This window comes from Melanotaenia boesemani, chromosome 5 (genome assembly GCF_017639745.1).
Source record: "Melanotaenia boesemani isolate fMelBoe1 chromosome 5, fMelBoe1.pri, whole genome shotgun sequence".
NCBI classification, from domain to species: domain Eukaryota; kingdom Metazoa; phylum Chordata; class Actinopteri; order Atheriniformes; family Melanotaeniidae; genus Melanotaenia; species Melanotaenia boesemani.
In genome coordinates this window covers 28,017,485-28,040,261 of record NC_055686.1, presented here as the reverse complement: position 1 = coordinate 28,040,261, position 22,777 = coordinate 28,017,485, and the positions used below count along the sequence as shown (strand labels likewise).

At 39.6% G+C, this 22,777-nt stretch overlaps 1 protein-coding gene across 2 annotated transcripts in view; it reads right to left on the bottom strand.

Moving 5' to 3' along the window:
- arhgef40 (Rho guanine nucleotide exchange factor (GEF) 40) overlaps positions 1–22,777 on the bottom strand; it is a 54,128-nt gene that overhangs the window by 23,604 nt on the left and 7,747 nt on the right. Inside the window, exons 2-17 of one of the 2 annotated variants that reach the window (XM_041985569.1) lie at positions 18,363–18,452; positions 17,569–17,676; positions 14,722–15,007; positions 12,531–13,677; positions 12,075–12,313; positions 11,808–11,996; positions 10,504–10,618; positions 9,808–9,901; positions 9,585–9,671; positions 7,302–7,418; positions 6,399–6,497; positions 6,102–6,253; positions 3,642–3,780; positions 2,957–3,076; positions 1,098–1,289; positions 481–1,002 (exon numbers count right to left, since the gene is read on the bottom strand). In XM_041985569.1, the coding sequence (XP_041841503.1) occupies positions 481–1,002; positions 1,098–1,289; positions 2,957–3,076; positions 3,642–3,780; positions 6,102–6,253; positions 6,399–6,497; positions 7,302–7,418; positions 9,585–9,671; positions 9,808–9,901; positions 10,504–10,618; positions 11,808–11,996; positions 12,075–12,313; positions 12,531–13,677; positions 14,722–15,007; positions 17,569–17,676; positions 18,363–18,452 (3,696 nt within the window). The remainder of the gene's footprint in view (positions 1–480; positions 1,003–1,097; positions 1,290–2,956; positions 3,077–3,641; positions 3,781–6,101; positions 6,254–6,398; positions 6,498–7,301; positions 7,419–9,584; positions 9,672–9,807; positions 9,902–10,503; positions 10,619–11,807; positions 11,997–12,074; positions 12,314–12,530; positions 13,678–14,721; positions 15,008–17,568; positions 17,677–18,362; positions 18,453–22,777) is intronic. The other variant, XM_041985571.1, reaches the window with a different exon arrangement.

The following is a 22,777-nucleotide window of genomic DNA, read 5'->3' as shown; positions in this document are numbered from 1 at the left end:
TTTAATTGAGTATGCTGTCACTATTCTTTTATATAAGATACAAGTTGCCCTTCTTTGTTCTTTGGCAGAACCAACTAATCAGCCAAATAAACTTGAAGCGAAAACATACAGTATATATATATATATACATATATACATATATATATATATATATATATATATATATATATATATACTTTTAAAAGCATTTTTTATTGAACAGCCTAACATAATAGAGAAAAGAATGACAAGTCTGAACCAATAAAATTAACACTTATTTTGCAGGGTACTATGAAAACTAAAGTTCATCATATGATGTACCTCAAGTACTAGCCCTTGCACCAGTGGGAGGTTTTGTAAGCCAAAGTCCAGATTTTCCACCAAAAAAAGATGTATAATCAAAAGTAATAGCAAAGATTATTTGGAAGAACAAAACTTGTAGTATTTCGGTAATAAATTGAAACTTACAAGACAGATGCAAAATACTGAGCAAAAACTCACATTCTTCTTTGCAGGATTCAGGAGGTTCTGCAGGAACTTCCCTCCTCCAGCTCCTCCTGCTCCAGCTCCACTTTCTCCTCTTGCTGCTTCTTTTTTATTCCCTTTATCTTCTCCTATCTTCAGTGTGGAGCAAGTCTGGGGTCTGAACAGTGATGCCAGGGATCCCCATGACTGCAATCCCCCTTCCCCGCCTCCAGCTCCCAGCCCCCAGTCACCCTCTCCTTCAGGGCCCATCAGATCCCACAAGCTGCTGGCAGAAGGTGTTTTGGGCTTCCCTTGGTTCTGATTCTGTGTCCTATCAGACTGGAGAAACCGGGGTTTGACCTGTGCCACAGTCCGCTGGTAGCGCTCTACAGTCTGGGTCCAGAGATCCAAGAGTGCCCCACCACCCAGCTCTATGGCCAAGGACCGCGCATCTTGGAAACGTGATGGGGGAATTGGAGGTAGAGAGGCGAGTGGGCAGGGAGAAGAAGAAGAGGGTGAAGAAGAGGTGGAGGAGACTGCATCGCACCACTGGGTGGCCTATACAGGGGGGAAAAAAAGATCACCATTGGTTTCAAACCCTCAGTATGTTTAAAACTTCTTTTATGCATTACATATCTCCTCTGCCCCAATACCTCAGTTAGAGTAGACAGCAGCCTCTGTGTGTTGTCCAGAGTTGTCCAGCAGTCTGACAGACAGTGGGACATGTCTCTCAACTTCTCCCTGACTGGAGGAAGTTGGATCTGGACATCGCTGAGGCCTGCCCAGTTCAGTTCACACCAGCCCTCCAAATCACTGAGCACTGACAGAGTTTCACTATGCAGCTCCTAAAAGATGCAAGAAGATCCAAAGTGAAGTCCTTCCATGGAAAAACTCTTTAATATTCTGACTTGACAAGAGACATTTCAGAAACATTTCAAGGACTAACTCATCCTAATATTTGTAGGGTCTTGTAAAGCTAATAAGAATAATTAATTTATGCAAGGACACTTTATACTATTTAGTGGGTTTGATAAACGAGACCTTCGTTGGGTAAGATTAAGGAGCTGTGATAGACTTGGGCCTGTAAGAAACTTTGACCTACAGCAGCAGTACAGAGGGGGCTAAACAGCAGACATTAGTTGAAAATTAAAAAAAATATGACATAAAAGTGTTAGTGGATATCACCAACTAAGGCAACTGTATATAAAAGGCTGCTTATAGAGAGCTAATACATTTGGGCAAGATTTAAACTCAGTATTCAGTTTCTGCCACTAGGGGTCTCTTAATCAAAACCATAAAAAAAGACATCCAGCAGATGTTAAGTGACAGACTGATGGCAATTTTATTTTTATTTGTTTCATTGCTGATGAAATTTAGTCACAAACACCATGTATCAAAGTTCCATTCACCTTACACTAAGAGGGTAAGTGGCAGTCAGGTGCTGCTAATCAAAGGTACTTGAATATTTGATCATCAGCAAGTTTGAACACTTCTGTAAAAGCAGAGACTTTGTCAGTTTGCTGGTCTGCAGCATTCTGGTGTTTTACCACAATGCCAAAGAGAAAAGACATCAGCAATGACCTTAGAGAAGCAGTTGTAGCTACCCATCAATCTGGGAAGTGGTATAATGACATTACTAACCCATAGTAAATCATTCACATTAGGAAAACATTTCAGACAATTACCAGTCTTCGCAGCAAGAGATATTCCAGCAAGTTCTCCTCATAATCAGACTGTGCAATGCCCAGAGAAATAATAGAAAACCCAAGAGCTAGATGTCAAATTCTACAGACTCATTTAGTGTGTTTAAAGTTAAAGTTCATGACAATACAATTAAAAATTAGACTGAACAATTATGGCTTGTTTGAAGGCATATATATCTCTACAATCTCTACAAGAACACAAATTTTTGTGTGAAATATCTGCAAGACTTCTGAAACATTTTCCTTTGGACAGACAACACCAAAGTGGAAATGTATGGTCATAATGGACAGCACAAGCATGACGCATGGTGGTGGGCAAGTGATGATTTGGGCTTGTTTAGGCTTCTACTCTTTATTAGTGCAAAGTATTCTCTAAAAAGCTAGTTTCTAAAATTATTTGTGCTTAGAACATATTTAAAGGCTGTGGACTAACTACATATTTGTTGATGGTCTCAGCTGTTTGTTATAAAAATCAATCTGAGAAACTAGAAGTCATCAAATAATGACTTTACCTCTGAGTGACAATCTACAGGGCTTACTTCTGATATTGAAGTCATCACTGCATATGAATGCTTGTTATCTATCAGTTACTTTAAAAATGGTTTTAAGACTTTACATCTATTACTGAATTATTCCTTCTCCTTTTCTGTCTTTTTCACTCTATAGCACAAATTGTGGCTTCAGTTTCATGACCTGGTCTAAGGGGATGACATGCTGTACTTAAGAGGTATAGTTACTAATAATGAACTATCTCAATGACCACATGAGTGTACACTGTTTGCAAAGAGCTTGGGGTTTGTGCTACTCACATTAGCTGTTTCTCTGAATGTCCTGAACTTCTGCTGTTTGAGTGAGAGTCTGCTGAGGGAGAGAGGAGGGTCCTTGTAGTCCTCCAGCTGGGACTGCACTTGCTCAATCTCCTTATCACACTGTGAATTAAGGTCAAAAGGGAAAGAAAGAGGAATGAGAGGAGGACACAATATATTTTATTTAAGATGAAAATGGAGAAGGGGGGTATAAGGAATTTACAAGAAGAATAAAGTCATGGCAACTTCTACTGTATTGTATGAGTCATGCTGCAAGCAAGACAAGGAAGTAGGATGATTATGATTCTGGGAGGAAATAACAAAGAAAATTTTCAGAAGAAGTATGTCTGGGAGTTTCCATCAGGTCTAATTTGGGAACAGAAGAGAGAAGTGACAAAGTAATTCAGAGAGCTAAAAAAAACAAAAAAAAAAACAAGCAAAAACCCTAAAGGATCTCTTTTACTTAACATAGCATAAATATCTGACAGCATTAGTAATTCTTACAAACTTTACCTCTAAGTGCAACTTTAGTTATAATTTTTTTAAAACTTTATCCTGCAGAGGTGAGATGTTAAGACTGTTTTTGACTTTCTGAAGTGTTCAGAGGCACGAATGAACCCAGATCAATCTGATTACTGTTTGATATGATAAAAATAACCAAACAAACAATCTTTCTCCTCTCACACACCTTTTCCAGTTTGTCTACAAGCCCAGCTAGTCGTCCAAGTGCTTCTAGATCACGACCTCTCTGGTTGGAGACTCGGACAAGACGATGAAGAGCGTCATCCACGCTGTCGTAGAGTTTAGAAGTTGCAGCAAGAGCAGCCCTATGGGAAGCAAATAAAAAGATTAGTTTCCCTCTCTTATTCATTAAAATCCTCTGACAGTAGAATCTTGCCAAATGTAATGATAATAATAATTTTCTGTGAGTAGGAACAACATAATTATGAATAAACTGTCTGGTGACATAGCAAAGTAATCTGCATGAACAAACTCAACCAAAACTCATTACTGAGTAAAACAAGAACGTCTTCAGATATTCAGATCAAGTGTAGTAGTACACAAATTAGTTGCATTACTCTGCCCTCAATTTGATGTGAAATTCCTTTCCCCCCTATATGCTTTTCATCTTCTTTTTTTTTTTTTTTTTTTACTGAACACAAACAATTTCAATTTGTCCTGAATGGGAAGTGTTTTTAATCTGACTCATCTTGGAAAAATAATACTTAAATCAAACATAAGTCATGGACTTGTGTAGGTTGTTTTTGTTTATCCTATGCATTATGCTTGACATGACATATATGTTTAAAATAGCAAGAACCTAGTTGAATTTATATTTAGTAGTCTTGTTAGTACCATAGTAATAATACCATAGTAGTCTCTATGAGGTCTATTTCTATTCTATACATTAAGTTTTAAAATATTCTTCTCTTATTCTTTTAAAAGACTTATCTTATGGTAAATACAACCTTAGGTCCTGGCAGGTGGATGTTATTTGATAGCTTCCTAAATATAGTGATTTTTACAATTACACATCTCTCTAGAAACCCTATCTATCTATCTATCTATCTATCTATCTATCTATCTATCTATCTATCTGTCTGTCTGTCTGTCTGTCTGTCTGTCTGTCTATCTATCTATCTATCTATCTATCTATCTATCTATCTATCTATCTATCTATCTATCTATCTATCTAGCTAGCTAGCTAGCTAGCTATCTATCTATCTATCTAGCTAGCTAGCTAGCTAGCTAGCTATCTAGCTATCTATCTGGCTGGCTACCTTCCTACCTACCTTTAAGTTTATGAGAGGTACTAATGTAGTATGCTAATTTACCATTAGTACTTTACCTTGCCATACCATTAGTAAATACTAATGGTAAAGTATGCAAAATTGTGCTACATACAGAATTAGCGAAATACTTGGGTGTAGCTAATGTTAGCATGACACATCCCTGTATGGGATGTATCAATATGACTCTTAACCACGTGTAGCAGCTTTTGTATAAAGTGTGTTATGTGTAATAAAGATGATGTATTACACAAAAAAGGCAGCCAAATGTTTGTACGATTACGCATACTATTTTTAAGAGAATACGTGTGTTCGTGCAGATAAGCCATGTCCAGTTCCCACTGAGTGAAACTGGAAAAAATAATGAGTGTGTATGTGTGTGTGGCTGTTTAGAGAGGTGAGGTTGCAGTAAAAGTCTTAGAGTAGAAGGAGAATGTGTTCTTCTTTCAATGCTAACGCAAACATTGGCAGATATTAGGCATCAACACAGTCTTAAAATAATTTTCTCATTTCTAATCATTACCCCACCAAAACTCAGACAACATAGTCTAAATGTACTTATATTAATATTAAGACTAAAAATAAGACTCAACTCAATTCAGCCATGCTAGCAGTTTGTTTAGCGTGTTCAAAAAACTAGCACATTATGGTAACATATTTCTACCACTATGGAATTCTACAGAATTGTTTAATTGGTGGTTATACTTGATTTTAGAAACCATTTCTTTGCTGATATGATCAATCACATTGTGTGAAAAAGCAGCTAATGTATAAAATAACCATACACTGCTAGATAAGAAGGCTAACGCTAATCCGCGCCAGTTTCTAGTTTATTTCCCCCATTATGTGTATACAATTCATTATTAAGCAATTACATTGGTCAGCTTTACTGTAATTTCCATGCTATATGACAGACATAATGAAATTAGGTTAGCTGGTTAAATCTAATTAAGCAATGTCTAATGTTGTTCAGTTCAAAATTAAATTACTGAAGCTTGACATGTTTACTTGTGAGGCCTTCATTCGTGTGTTTATCAGCACTTGTTAGATGGAGTTCTTTGTAGTTAAGCTTGTTCTTTCAGGTTTGTTGGTGTTGTGTCCAGCTGGACAACAACAAGACACACGTAAAGTGTTTGGCACGTAATTTTTTTGACCAGCTGATGGCACTATGTGTTAAAATGACCCATTAATTGCAGCTCTTTCTAAAAACAGTCTCCATCTTTTTACAAGCTCTCCAATATTTGAGAAGTTTTCTAAGAAAAACAGATGTAGTATGATGAAAGAATATAAAGTCTGATCACTAAAGTGGTGGACCAACTGAGGCAGAAGCTCACCAACAAAATTTAGGTTTCTGGTACCTGCAGTCTGGTGACTTCTGTGCTAGTCCAGATGAACAGTTTGTTAATCCTGCAAGCCAGGCTCCGCCTCTCCGCTGAAGTTCGGTCAAGCGTTGATCAGCCAGGACATTCGCCATGAGCTGTCTGTGTTTGTCAATGCTCTGGGGAACAGTCTGAAGAAGATCAATTTGCTTATTAAACTTTTTGGAGACTTTTTCCCTTTGTTTAAACATACCAATCATCACATTTCTAATGGAAAGAAATGTAATAACTGGCACAGTGGGCAAAAGGAGCAATGAATATGCAATGCTAGATGACCTTTATATTATCTGGCATTGGCTCCATCTCCATTGCCTGCAAAGCTTCTCCAAGCAGTGAGAGTGCACTTTCGCAGCGCTCTGTCAGACTCTCCAGACTCTGAAGGAAAATAAACAATAAGTGGAATTAGTGACTTTAAAATGAGCAAATAATGTATTCAATCAAACTTAAAACATGAATAATAAGCCACGAATGCATAGGAAAAAATGTCATAAAATCCCATCTTTGTTTCAGTTTTTTTCCAGTATCCACAAGAGAGGTCAGAAAAAGTGCAGAGAGCAGGAAAATGTTTTCATCTGTTTGGATAAAGTAACATAAACTGTCTGGGGGGAAGCCATTACAGAGTCATTGAGATTCTAATGAAGCCTTTTCTTCTTTGGTAGGTTAATCCTCCACACCCAGTTCTGTATTAATGTCTGAAATCATCGACCACCATCAGACAACACTCAGTTTCCTGTTATCACATATCCTTCTCATCATTTTCTTTCCCTCTCCCATGCCTACCATTACAACTAGTCTCTCACTTTTTTGTGATATATATATATACACCAGAGATACACAAAACTTAAATCATATTATGATGGACTTCAGCATCAGTCACTACTCTGTGCTGATTATTGGAGTGTTGATGAAACAGAACAGATGAAATTATTACATAATAGTTGCAATTTTTCATGTTATGACCATGAATAAAAAGAGTTACTCATCTTGTAGAAGATACATTCCTAGTCTTGAACATGTATTCTGTTTGGGAACAGGATAGCTAATATGCAGTCCATAAAGCTATCAATCAATTTTAAAGGTCAGCTTCCTCAAATCCTGGTCTATATCAAAAGTCTTTGGGTCTGTAGTTCAGCCACTGAAAACAAACTGTTTATTTAATCTAGATAGACAAAACTTTACCAGTCTGAAAGCCAGCCAGTCTGAGTGACAGTGACTGAAATCTCCATCCAACTCTTTGGGTAGTTGTTGCTTGTCTATATATTGCTGAAGGACTCCAGTTCCCCGCACTGCGTGGGCCTGAAGAAAAGAGTGAGGGGAATGTTCAAATCGAATAGGATACCGGTGTATTTAAAACTAATGAGAGCTAAGGAATAAAATAGACAATAAAAAAACAAAAGAAACAAAAGAATATGTAAAGTTATGATGCAATTAAATGTTTTAATATAAGAAAATATATTTATTGCATAAAATGGACAAAGCTAATAATATTTGACATCTTTTCCTCCAGAGAAAAACTTGTATAAATCTCTTTTTTTTTAAACAGGAATGAAGGAAAACTTAATAAAGTTTGAGGTGAGCCTCCAGCCGTTGCTTTTGTTCTTTACTCTGCGTGTTAACATCATTTGGGCGGGATTTTTTTTTTTAACATGCAACATTTTAGGGCTGCCAAGTTGAAACCCAAACCACATGTCATGAAAGACTTTGACATGCAAGTGTTACAAAAAAGAAAAAGTCTGCTGACAATAAAAATGCTAAATGTATTGTAGATTCAAACATTTTGGCCCTCATTTATCAAAGGAATGTGGAAATGTGTGCACATCTGATCACAGGAATGATAATATGATTAGGTCCACGTGTGATTCGTGAAACATTCATGTCTGACTGATCCCAGCGTATGAATGGCTTTAATAAATGTGGTAGCTGAAATCCATCGTCATTTACGTTACCCCAAGGGGGTCTCCATAAGAGCATAGGGGGTCCTATTGTGATTAATGTCCGCATGTTTTCCCTATTTTAAGGAAACACAGTAGGGCTAAATGTTGTTAATTTAACCTTGGCTTTATTGAAAGACAGAACTCAGCCAGAATACAGTATTTATACTGAGAATTGAACTTTGAAAACATAAAACCAAGCATGGTTTCAGCCTGGGGTGGGGCAGGGAGTGCATGGCTTTAGTATTTGCATGAATGGGGTCCTCAAGGAAAATAGGTAGGGAACCACTGCTCTACAGCATTTCTATCTGTCCGGTAAAGAACTGCACATTTTAGTGCACAACATGGGAAACATTAGCCTCCTGTTTAAATAATGCAATTATACAACTTTTAGGTATGGAAACGGATCACCTTCTGTCTACTCCGTTTAGCCCCCAGTGGAGGCTGTGCAGGTGGGCACATGGTTTTCTGGGCATCCACGCCTCTAGCTGTGCTCCATTAGCCAGAGAAATGTTGTGCTGGACTTCACAGGACAGAATTATGTTGTAGCAGCATCTCCCCACTGGTCCGATCACGTCCACCAGCCCTTCAGCAAGCCGAAGCAGCGCAAGTGAGCATGAGTACCTGCGCTCTTGCTCTGTGGCAGGGTTTGCCAGCGGGGTGATGAGATGCTTCGAGAGTTCATATACATGTAGATGTGAGTTTGTTCGAAAAAACAGATTTCTGTTTGTATTCATAATTGTTATTTGAAATTGTATTCATTAAATTTGAGCTATTATAATAGTCATGTGTGGGTTTAGGCTACTTATCATATTGTTTTGAGTGCGTCGGTGTGCACTGCAAGCTGTATCAGTAATGCATTTTATTTTGTTTTATTTTATTTTATTTGTTTTGGGAATTCATTTTATTATGCTTTTTGTTTTGTTTTTTTTTTCTTTTGTTTTTGCAAATGGGTTCATTCTGAGTTCTGAATGACACTTTGAAGTTTGTTTAATAATTATTTTCAGTGTCTGCTGTGCTGCAACGCTACTTCACACTGAGCCAAACTTGTGTACACAATCTCACATCTGTGGTGAGATTTGATCATATCCCACACTCACGTTAAAATTAATAAATACTGAGCCTTGCGTGGAAATGGTCGTGCGCACAGATTTCATACATTCATTTGATAAATAAATAAGAGCCAGTATGAATGGATGCTACAGCTAAATGCATTTGACACTGATCACACACCAGGAATATAGACAAAACACGATTTTCTTCCTCTATGTTTTTTTTTTTCTTCTTTTTTTGTATGAATACTCATCCATGTTAAACTGCAATGTTTTCGTTTAACTTACACCAACCCATTCACTGAAGCCGAGCTTTTTAGTTGCATTTATAGGTTCCATGTAGGTGTGGATTTCAACATTCAGACTCACAGATAAAATAGATAAAACCATGGCAACCAAAAGTGACCAAACAAAACTACAGTATATTGGAAAGAGATGCTTGTCAATCAAGCGTGAGCACACAATCTTTGTCACCTCACCTCTACTCCCTCCAGATTATAAGAAGGGGATTCCTGCTGCTCTTCCACCAAAAACAGGACAGATCCAAGACCGCCAGGAACCAACACCTGGAAAACACACACACACATACACACAGAAACACATGTGTCTAAGCTACTAGTACATCTGCAGGCTAATTAAAGCTACAAGCAAATATTTGGCACATTCGTCGATAGAAACTTTGTTTTTTTATTTCTGACCCACCTGGAACAGTTTAAGTGCAGAGAGGCAGAGAGCAGAAGGGGGAGAGCGTCTGCTGTCCATTAACACTGTTAGGCCTTTTTCTTTGGCTGCAGGTCTGATGAGAGTGGTTAAATAGAGGTGGATAGAAGGTTAAAACATTTATGCATTTTAACCAAATCATATTCAAACCAAAGTGTCTACAGAACTTTTCAAGCTATATTCGCTTGTCATTCTTATGTAATCACATAATTTTCCCTAAAGCTGTGGGTGCCAAACCAACAGTGCAGTGGCAAGCTAAAATACATTTGTTGAACTGACTTTAGTTTATACTTTACTCAGCTCTCTGGCACATGCTGCATTTGCCTTACCCCACCATATGCTTCTTCTGGCAAAGTTGGCTAAAAACAAGTTGAGTCAAATAAAATTATGAAACACTGATGTCTAAAATAGTTTAGTGTGGAAACAAATTACACACTCCCAAATATAACTATCAGAGAATAAGCTAATCAAAGGTTATTAAAAAGTGGTGTATTAGTAGAAAGTAAATCAGAGAGTTCTAGACATCCAGGGGGGGAAATAGGTGATATTGAATGCGAAGGTCCCTACACTTACAAGCATTTTATTTTTTGGTATCTAGGAACATGTTGTCAAGTGGAAACTAAAGCACAGTCTGAATGATTTGTCATTTCAGAGGAGGAAACACATCGGCTTACTTACTGAGTGATTCTGTGGTAGCAGGCCAAAATCTGGGCCATCTCCTCCACACAGAAACCCTCCTCTGACACATCTGCCTCCGTGTACACCAGAGCACGGCCCAGCCTGTCTACTGTACCTGTGGTCGGTGAGCATCATGTTATACATTGAAACAAGCAGAAAGAGCTCTCCACCAGCAAGATTACTGTTTTAATTATAAGTACTGTAAGATTGTCACTGTTGTTCAGTTCTATTTGGGAAAGTATAAGTAGCTATTGTAGTAATTTTCAGTTTTGACTAGCTTATGACTATGACAAAATTACCTGCTTATTTTAATGTAAGGTCACTGGGGGCTGGAGTCTATAATCAGTTCTTAAATATATCCTATTCTGATTCCAAATCTTCTTATTGATTCCAATTCAAATCAGTTTTTTATTCCTAAATGTTTAGAGGCCTAATATTTGGAAAACAAGAATCTAACCATTCATAGTCTCATTAGTTTGTGCATTATTACAAAACATCTTTATATAAATTAGCAATTTACTCATTAGCTGATTACTTTTGATGCACAATGTATTCATTGAGGCAGGTCCTACATAATCATGACTTGATATGGGTTTTATTTCCAATTTTTATGAATATCAAGTGAAAACAAATAGCAACGACAAAGTCCCAAATATTCAAGAGGAACATGAAAAGTTGTCTTACTGCTAAAAATGGTAAGATTTAATTTTAAGCTGGTTAACTGACTTTGACTGCTTTTTAAAATGCGAAAGTAATCATGGATGTTGTCTAAAGGCCCATTTATGCTCTTTGCTAAAGATGGACATGGAGCCTTCCATCATCTTCTGCATCCTTTACTTCCGTAGGTTGGTCCGTTTCTATAGCTCTTGCGGATGTATACATAACAAATGGAGCAGTACCACTACAAAACTGTGGGGGCAGTGTTGAGCAGTATAGGCAACATGTGACCTGAGAAATTAATAAAGAAGAAGGCGCTGCACCATATTTAATGGACGCACATACCACCAAAGGCTATTGCATGGCCTCTTTTGGTTTATTTCTGACAATGTACATTATTGTGATCTTGTCCACTATCACCATGTTTGCTATTATCTGAAACTGAAGTCGAAACTTGGCGGTGAACTCTAAACTCTGCACTGTCTCTGGTGGATGTATTCCCTAACAACCACGCTGAGGATGCATGGACGTATGAGAGCAGTGACATTTGAAATGGACATACCTACTTCTGCATATTAAAAGTAAATGTTCTGAGCTAGCTCTCTTGACATTCACAAAAAAGCAAAGAATAATATAAAGAAACTTACCTGTCAACTGTAGCTTCCCTGTTTGGAGTAGTTCTGCATCCAGTTCCCTCAGCAGGATGGGCTCTTTGGAGGTAACACCATTTTGTTGGCCAGGACATGTATCTGCTGACCCAGTCTCTTCAGTAGAGTGGTTAAAGAAAGATGTGCTGGGCTGGCCATTACACACAGGCAAACATTCAGCTTCTGCTTCTGTAAAGAGATGGAAAAAATACTTAAATTGCTCTTGATATCATAAGATCTAATGTAAAACGACAATTCTCCTCAGACCTGCACTGCTTTTCTTTGCATTCTCTTTCTCTTTATTAGTTGCAGTGGGCAATCCATCAGGTTCATCGGCCTGTTCCGTTTGCTCAGACTGGTCCTCCTTATTGACTGGTGACTTGGTTGATGGAGAGCAGGGTGTGGGGCTTGGTTGAGTAGCCTTACCCTGCGGTTTCGAGCCCTTCTGGTTTGAACGGCCACCAGACTTAGCCCTCCCTTTGGCCCCCTTTCCCTTCCTTTTCCTTCTACAACCAAAACAAAGGAGAAAGTCATTGATGTACAGCAGTAAATATTTCTTTTTTTTCTATTTTTTGATGACCTTTGTGTTATCTGTTTCAGGCCTACATTGAGGTTTGTTTGAACAACTTTCACTTTGTGCAGAGTTACACCTAAGTGTGACTTTCATATAGCAGTGTGGAACAAATAAAGCAAACAGAATGAGAAATATTAAATTTTCTGTACCGTGGTCCTCTGAATCCCGCTGTTTTAACTTCTTTTCCTCTAGGACACGGTCTTTCCTCCAGTTTTGCTTCAACCTTTTTATCTGTGTCCTTTGGTGTAGATGAACTCTTCAGATTAGACCCACTGCCAGTAACATCCTTACTTTCAGAAACTCCAGTAAATGGTCTCTCTGGTGCTTCTGATGTTGGAGTGACAGCATCACTGTCACTCAGTGGTTTATCAGTATCTTCAAAAACAGAGTCTGAATGAGATCCATGATCTGAGAATCCCGCTGCAACATGCCCAACTTTGTGGTTTGTTACATTAGATTGGATGTCACTTGTGACCAAGCTGTCACTGCTTTGGGAGTCTTTACTTTTGTGGTCATTTCCACATGGTTGTGTGAAGCCATTGCTATCCCTTTCCTTGCCCACACCTGGCCTCCTCTCTTTGAACAGGGCATCAAAATAAAGCTGGTGGTTTTCTAGGCCTTCAGAGCCTCTACTTATTTTATCTACTTCATCAGAGTCATGGACAGAAGAAGAGTAAGACCGCCTTCCTCTGCTAGGTTCTGCAACTCCTGGTGAAGGCTTTGGTAGCCGATCATCCTTGGCATCATATTTGTTGCCAAGAATAGCCTGGAAACTTCCTGACCTTTCCATTTTCCCATATCCCCATGCTTTACCTTTGCGAAGTTTGATGGCCTTACCTCTCTTACACAAGGGCAAAGTCTTGGTCTTACAAATTCCATGCATCTCCAGGTACCTCTGCCTTGGATCAACCCCTCCATCAGGACCTCCTCTGGGTTCCAAAAGCTCCACATAATCCCCATCAAGTTGAGGATGTCTTGCAGTCCGCCCAAGCCCATCTTCACTACGCCTTCGTCTGAGTGCAAGGTCAGAGTCCAAGCCGTCTGGTGGTAGATTGTCGTCTTCTTCTTCATCCCAGGACCAGGAGTCCAGTTCCCCAGAGGATGAACCACCCCAACCACCAAGGCTGCTTCCCCCTTCACTGGGATGGCGGTTGGATATCATCCCTTCGTGGTTGGCCATCAGGCCAAGCTCTTCAGATGGGTCGTGGATGAACTTTGGGTAGACTACCTCCTTCCATGGAAGTCGTAGCACACCATCACACGTACTGACCAGACAAGTATCAAGTCCACCACCAACTGTCCAAAGATGGGACAAGACAAAATTTTTGTTAAGTAGACATATTAATTCAGTATGCATCACGCAGACATAGTCTTTTTGCTTAGAAAAAACAACATTAGCTATGTTAAATTAACAAACACTGCCTTTCTGTAGTTCTATTGATGATTTCTTCCCAACTCCCATCACCAATGTAGCTTTCCCTTTTTATAATGTTGCTTGTTACTTACAGTTTTACAGTCAGTTCACACTCAAATTAAATATATACATTTCCTTTGTATTTTTCAGCTGTTTTTATATATTTATTTATTTATTTTGAGCTCTTTGATTAATGTGCCATTCAATATCTTCATATTTAAAAGAAAACAGAAACGAGCCCCATTTCTACCAGGGGACCCAGCTCAGTACAGGATGGGACATATGCACTTTTTTTTTTCTGCATTTCCACAGGCAAAAACTGTCCTACTTTTTTTGGGACCCTTCCATTGGGGTCTGATCTGTCACTAAAAGGTGGAGCTTGACACACTGCAATCCATTGACTGGTTGAAAGAATCATCACTTTCTGTGTGACTCAGCAATAAGAACAAAGTAGAAACAATGTCATATTTAAATATACCATGAACAGTTTGTTGTTTAAAGCCAACTGCCAAGAGGAAAGAACACAAAGGAATGGATGTCTGTCATTTTCGTCCTTTGATTCTATCGCGTTCTTCATTATAATTCAAGAAAGCTGTTGCACTGCTATGATATCATCTGTTGCTATTTGCTCTGCCTACCGGGTAAGGGTACGGTTGGCTGTGGAAGCACAATAGCGATTGGGGTTTACTGTACAAAACTATACCAAACCATTACATTCTGAGCCAGACTTTTTGATGTAAACTAGGCTATATTTACAGCCAGTATCCCCCAAACTTAGTAGCTTATACAAAAGGTATTGAGGACAACTTCTGTTGGCTTTATATAAAAATCATACATATATTTGCAGTTATGAATAATCTCCCACCTTTTATCATGCCTTTAAAAGAGCAAAATATCAACACCCGTGAAGGGGATTTTCTCCTTACCTTCTCTCTTGTGACCCCTTTCTTTGTTGACACTATGTAGCCACTCAGAGGTGAACACAAGAGGATGCTGTGACTCTGGCACCAAAATTTCCTGAACCGTGCGACCCCCAGGGGCCAAACATTTCAGAGCAAGTCTGGGACACCGTGTAGAGAAGGGCACCACTTGCAGGTAGAAGTCATTACTGCGAAGAAGCCTCCAGTCCAAGGTGGAGAGCTGGACTACCACCTTCTCGCCCAAACAGAGAGGCCAGCCGGAATGAAGGAACAAGCACCCCAGATACTGAGACTGAAGCAAGAACAAAAGGACAAAGAAAGCGTTAAATGCATAAATGTATTAAATTAAGACTTTATAATGTCAAATTTTGGGAGACAAGTTAACTCTCTGAGCCTCATCAAGTTTTTTAATTCACAGACTGACCTTTAAAGTTCTAACCTTTAAGTTTTTCTCTTGCCATTTGCAATTCTAGTTGATGCACAATTAGGCTCTCCCATTCAGAAATCACAGCTTGCATAAGCTTGCCTACCCGCTTGTGTTTACTCTGACTAGCTGAATTTCTAAAAACACGAGTCAATGCTTTTTACTGGTTTAACTGGCCTAAAGCCCATACCACATACAAATGTCAGCCATGTGACTCACACAATGTTTTCCAAATTGTAAAACCACTTCTCTAGACTGACACAATGAGAAGGCTCTGGAGAGCGGTGAATCACACAGAAACTTGCAAATGACCAGCTCTTCACAACAGCTGGTCATTGCCTAAACAGACCACTGCTTCATAAGCAAAAAACACATCCCATGGATTTATAATACTAAGAAAATCAATCTAAATCAAACACAAAATAAGTAGTATTGTAGAATACCCCACAAGAAGCATTTACCTAGGAACTCTTAGGGATTTTGGCAGCAGAATAAAAAGACTCCTGTAGTATTCTCTCCACTTTTGAACAAATGATCTTTTAAGGTAATACACCATTCCCACCTTAATGAATGCTGTGTCAGGTCTAAATCCTTTCTCTCGATGTCTGAAGTGTAAAACTTATCCAGAACCTCTTTCTACTGTTCCAGTCATGTCTAATGGACTGACACGGGGCTGCTCCCTCCCCTCTCTATGCCGCCCAGACTCATGAGACGTGATCAAATTAAATTCCCTACTCAACCTCTCTTCCATCTTCCCTTTTCCACCTCTCTGCCCTTTATTCAATTTCTACCCCTTAAATCTCCCTTCTGTCTTTTTTGTGCCTGTACTAAAGTGGCAAAGCAAGAAAGAAGTAAATGATATCTGTCAGGATGGATATTTGCATTAAATTACTTTTCCATTTGAATTTGAGTCTGAATTCTGTAACTCTGTGTTCTCAGGTCCTCCTTCCTCCTCCCAATTCTTCCTCAATGTAACCTAGTGTTTGTGCCTTCTTCCCCACCTCCCTTTCCTTAAAAAAATCCCTCAATCAGTCTACTATAGTCTCCAACTTCCAGCATCTTCTCTTTTTTTTTTTTGGTAATCATGTGCACCAAAGCACACAAGCACAGTGAATGAAAGCCATGTCCGTTCTCTCCTCCCACTGCTGCTCTGTAACTCACTCTTTCTCTCATAGCAGTAACACAGTCACATATGGAAAGAATTATTGTCATGACTCACAGGCTAACTCCTGTCCCAGGCAGCTCCACTAAGCGACAATGAAAACATAGTTTGCTCACAATCTCTGTGCATGTGAGTCTAGGGAAAACTGGAGGGAGACAAGTGAGAAAGTTCTTGTTTCCGAGCTTGAACTAAACAGCATGCGCTGTTTGTCTTTTTTAGTATCTCATAAAGTCAAATGAAAGGGACGCTGTGCAATTTACACATCAGAGATTTGACTTAAATATATGTTGCATCTCTTTGAAACCTTTTTGTTTGTCTAGATTTCTGTGTGTGAGAGGCAGGACTATAAGAGAGATGTAAGGATAAATAATGTAGCCTGTACTACACTGTGAACCACAGCTTTTTGTATGCAAATGTGTGAAAATTACAAACAGAACTTTTTTTTTTTTTTTTAATGGAGCTTTTTTTGTCTGTTGTCAAAATGACAATTTAATAACAGTTTTTCCAACCATGCAAGTTCAAACATTTCTCAAAGTAGGAACACTTGCACTGATAAATAGGACTGAAAACTTGGGTGGCATGAGAGGGGCTATTCAATAGTTTTGGCCCATAGAAGCCCATTTATGTCCCATCCATGATAGTATCCTTTAAGATTGAGATGTAATTTGAGATTTCCTTTGATAATACTACAGCCTGTACTTGGGTTTGAATAACTAAGGGACACATTTTGAATAATTATTGTCTCTAATTGTTTTGTCCTTAAGGAATGAAACCTGTCACTAGCTCGTGTCTGATTTAACTTTGACATACAATAAAATGATCAAAATGCATGAGGAACACAAGGATCAAAAACCTAAGAACCACTTTTCCTAAGAGCTTGATTGAGTCTTATTCTTGTCTCAGTTGACTTGAACTGGTTTTAAGCTAAGCCTTACAAACAAAACAAATTTTGTCTTGGATTTTTCTGAATGGACTTCAGACCTTCCACTAATGTCTTAAGGCTTATCCGAACTACCCTGGGTTAGCTATAAAATTGAGGCTTGACTTATCTTGACAGACTTAAAAACTGACTTTAAATTGTTACTGGTAATGCCTTTACAGAAAGAAAAAACTGTGCCAGTGCACACATACATCACCAGAGAACCGCTTTCACCAAAAGAATCTAAATTTCCCACAGCATACTTCTTGCATATGACAGCTGATCCTGTTTCTGATTACACAGCTATGTGTGTGTTCACCAGCAGTGTGTTTGCAGTTTAGAACTCACACAGGCATGCTGCTGGAGTTTGTGCAGGAGGTGCTTGGCAGGTACGAAGTAGTCTAGGAGGTAACGAAGACTGTCGTGTTGGTATGTTGATTCCAGGACCGAGAAGACCTGTGGAGACAGTGCAGGATTGAGCAAAAAAAATATTGAATAAATTGCAGGGCTTCTCATGAACTAATAGCAACCTTTGTTAGAGGCTTGATGTTTATGCATCTTTGAGTAAAGACCAGGGATCACCAAATCCAGACCACTTGGGCCGGTGTCCTGCAGATGTTCAGTGTGTCCCTGCTCCAACATACCTGACTTAAATTAATGAGTATTTGTGCAAAACCTTTCGCCTGTTGGATCCATTTAATTTGAGTGAAGTGTGTTGGAGCAGGGACACAATGAAAACTTGCAGGACCCTGGCACAAGAAGGCCCAGATTTGGTGATCTCTGATATCGACTGAGATGGTGTTTATTTTGCCCATGAGTGCAAGTTTCCATCACTAGACAGCGTGTAAACAGACATTACAGCAAGAAAATCACAAGGCTGCCACCTTTCATTTTGCTACAATACTATGACAGAAAGGCAGAAATTATGGGCTGTGTTTGGTAAAAGAAGTCATTTTGAGTCACTGTTTGGAGGAAAAGGGTTTGGCCAAAATTGACCATGTGGCTAGAACTTGTTTTTGTTGGCTTTCAGCAGCAGTTTATATTTCAGGAACCCGTTTAATCTGCACAAAACATTGCTTTTACCATGTTTCTCTCTGCAAAAATGTGCTGTAGAAATAAATTTGCATTCATCTATGAAATACCTGAGATAAGAGGGGAGGTGCCGTGCTCTCAAAAGGAGGGTAAAGTGATGCGAGCGCCCCCTGCACACAGTCCTCCATTGCCTCTGAACCCTAAGAAAGACAAAGATGGTGAGAAAGGGTTAATCCATAACCAGACACTGAATCAACTCTAATGTCTGTGTTTGTGTTTAACAGCTGGCTTGTTTTACTTTTTGCTGACACCCACACATACAAATATACATACATACTCCACTTTCAACTTCCTGCTTTATGGTCTGGGGAGTGTCAAACATTTCCTCCAAGGACCAGCAAATGCAATAACCCCCAGAACAAAAGAGTGTGTTAACTCCCTAATATGCACACATGCATGCACAGCTGCATACACACACACACACACACACACATCACAAGACTGGGAAAGCCTGTGAGGTGGAGGGTGACAGAGCAGAGCTATGCAGTGTGTTTATTTTTCTACACAGCATGTTGGCATGGCAACCTGTAACTTTTCTCTCTCCCTTCACATTTCCCCTCAGACCTTCCCTCAGCCTCTTTCCTTGTTTTTCTCAGATTTCTAGACTTCTATTCAACTCGCTGGCTGTCATCTCACAACAATTTTCAAGATTTCAAGATTTTTCAAGATTTTCAAGATTGTTTATTTGTCATGTGCAGTTTTGACACAGGATCAACAGTGCAATGAAATGCTTGGGATGAGGGGAACCGTTTGACTCGCAAAAATAATCAAGTACTAATAGCATGCAATAATAGTACTTGTTAAAAGAGAAATAAATACATGAGAAATAAGTAAACAATATAGTAAGAAGTATAATAAAATATATTAATGTATAAAATACAAAGGTGCGGGTAGAATTAAAAATAAGTAAGTAGAGTATTTCACGGGTTGTAATATTGCTTCAAGTGAATCAAGTGAATTTCGCATTGCACACAGTATGGCTGCACAGTAATAGGTAGCAAGTAGTTTAGTGCAGTATTATTGTGAGTTCAATAGTCTGACAGTCGGGGGGTAGTAACTGTCTTTGAGTCTTTTTGTGCGTGCTGGCAGGCTCCTGTATAGTCTACCAGAAGGTAGCAAGTGGAAATATCCTAGTGCTGGATGAGTGTAGTCCTTAGTGATGCTGCGTGCCTTACGCAGACACCTACTGTGATAAATGTCCTGGATGGAGGGGAGACTGCTGCCGGTGATGTCCTCGGCCGCTCGCACCACCCTCTGTAGTGCTTTTCAGCTCTGAGCGGTGCAGTTCCCATACCACACTGTGATGCAACCCGTCAGTAGGCTCTAGATGGTGCACCTGTAGAAGTTTGTGATGATGCTGGTATTCATACCAAACTTCCTCAACTTCCTCAGGAAATAGAGTCTTGTCGGGCTTTTTTTTACCACAGTTTCTGTATGTATTGTCCAGGACAAATCTTCCGTGATGTGTACACCGAGGAACTGCTGACCTGCTCCACCTCAGCGTTGTTGATGTATATGGAGGGTTGCTGGTCTGCACGCTGTCTCCTGAAGTCCACTATCATCTCCTTAGTTTTACTGACGTTTAGAGAGAGGTTATTTTCCTGACACCAGCTGGTCAGTGATTTCACCTCATCTCTGTAGTCGCTCTCGTCGTTATTGGTGATGAGGCCTAGGATGGTGGTGTCATCGGCGAACTTGAGGATGCTGTTGGAGCTGTGCCTGGTGGTACAGTCGTGGGTGGACAGGGAGTACAGGAGAGGGCTGAGAACACAACCCTGTGGTGTATCAGTGCTGAGGACAAGTGTGGAGGAGAGGTGACTGCCGAATCTCACTGTCTGTGGTCTGTTACTGAGGAAGTCCCATATCCAGCAGCAGATGGACTTCTCCAGGCCCAGGGCGGTGAGTTTTGAGACCAGTTTAGAGGGGATTATGGTATTGAAAGCCGAGCTGTAGTCAATGAAGAGCATTCTCACATATGTGTTTCCCCTCTCCAAGTGACTGAGAGAGGTGTGGACTGCTAGAGCAAAAGCATAATCTGTAGACCTCTTTGCTCTATATGCAAACTGCAGGGGGTCCAAGGTGACAGGGAGGGAGCCACAGATGTATCTCCTAATGATTAGCTCAAAGCACTTCATGATGGCAGATGTGAGTGCTTTGGGCCGATAGTCATTAGGACAGGATGCTGTGGGGGTCTTTGGGATAGGAATAACAGTGGAGGTCTTGAAGATGGTGGGCACAACAGACTGGCTCAGAGACAGGTTGAAGATGTTAGTAAACACCCCAGCGAGTTGGTCAGAACAGGTTCTCAGCACCCGACTGGGGATGCCGTCAGGCTCTGGTGCTTTGCGGGGGTTTACTTTCCTGAATGCCCGTCTCACTGTAACCGTGTCTATACAGAGTACGGCATCCTCACTGTCCACATGTGGTTTGGTGACGGGCGTGGTGTTGTCCTTATCAAACTAGGCATAAAAGGTATTGAGCTCGTCCGGAAATGATGCGCTGGACAGCTCCACTGGCCTGTTCCTCCCCTTGTAGTCGGTGATACAGCGTAGTCCATGCCACACGCGTCTCGGGACGTGGCTTAGTTGGGCAGACTCCACTTTCTCCCTGTATACCCTCTGGGAGGTCCTGATGGTCCTTCTGAGGTCATACTTGGCTGCTTTGTAGGCATCAGAGTCACCTGAGTTGAAGGCAGCGGTGCAAGCTTTAAGTTTAGCACGCACCTCTGGTCCAGGAATGTACTGGATTCCTCAGCACATTGTGCTGCATAACTACAGCAACCAAGGGGATACACTGGAAAAGATTGATATATACAAAAAAAAAAAGAAAGAAAAAAAAAGACTCAGGGATAACGAAGTGTATGGAAAAAGTAGTGAGTGGCTAGCTGAAAAAGCCAGGAATGAATGAGCTGGAGGTGGTGTGGGGCCTTTGATGGTGGAAGAACTGGGTTCAACAGTATTAAGAGTCATTTTTTGGATTTGTTTTTGCATACAGAGGGGAGTTGGGGTTAGCCACAAAGGAGGACAGCATAAGCATTGCAAATAGGAAAGTATTGCAAACAAGCTGTAGTTTTTATGTGGCTAACTTCTTTCACAACTTTTAACAGAAAGGAAAAGGTCCCGGCAAGATGTCAAAACTTCTATGGAACTGTTTTTGTCAGATTTGTTTGAGAAAAGTTAAGAAACAAGAAAAAATATTTGTTACTTAAAATTTCTCCTTGAAAGTCGAAGAGGAGGGCAATAAAACTTTCATTTGAGACCTGCCCTGTCGAGGTTACACACAGCAGATAAAATGCTCTGTTTCCTACCAGCCATATTGGCTGTAAAGCAAATGGTCCCAAGAGTGAACTAACATTACAGTCAGTTCTCCAAAGTAAATAAGAATTTTGACAGGACCAAATGATGTGACTTATTTGATGGAAAACTAATGTGGACAGAGCTTAGTTTTTCAGTGGCAAAACACTCAAAAGTCAGGTTTTTTCATTGATTTTCAGAGAACAAAACCACCTATTCACACTACCATATTAGAAAAAAGCTAAAAAAAAAAAAAAAAGCTCATAATAGTATAATCCCTGTGTATAAGAGAAGGCATATTGGTGTGTAGACTATAGTCAATAAAAGTCTGCAAGAGAACATATTGTAAACAGTGTAGAGGTAGTAAAAGAGGTTTATACAGCCTTTTTGCTCACTGACAGAACACACTGAGTGGAGTAAAAGCACAGTGGGGGGTTCAGGAGATTGCAAGGCAGGCCAGCAGGAGCTTCCTCTTAGACTCTTAGACCTTTGAAAGCATCCAACAGAAGCTGAGCTAACTCAACACTTAAGTAAATTAAAAACAGTGGACTCTAATGTTGTGTTGGTGTACTCTTAGTGTCTCTTCTCAATGACACAATTGTTTATACATCCCAGACTGGCTTCACTGTGTTTACAACTTCATCTTTTTAGTTTTTTTTGTCTTTGACTTCATCTGGCTAACACAGCCTCAAGTTTAGAGGGTCAAGTTTGTTGTGCTGCATTATCCAGACACACAACTGTGTCCAATGTATCACTGATAAAGAGTTATTATATACAATGATATAAAAATGAAAGAATACTCTCCCATAATAAGCTTTTATATATTGGTATATTATGCAAAAATCATCTGGTTCTAACCAGGATTTAAGATTAAATAACAACAAACTCAGAAGAGCAACAACACAATATGTTACATCATGTCATTCGTCTAAAAAAATAAATAAATAAAACAAAACACAGAAACAGTGTGTGGAAAAGTAAGGACACTCTTAGTTTCTGCTTATTGACCCACTTTTAGCAATTACTCAAAGTAGTCATCTTTGGTATGACCTTGTGTCACACATCATTCCGAATGAAGTTTGGGCCACTCTCCTTTACAATGTTGCTTTATTTAACTGAAGTTGGCATTTATTTATTTAAAGACAACTTTCTTAAGGTCCAACCACAAAAGT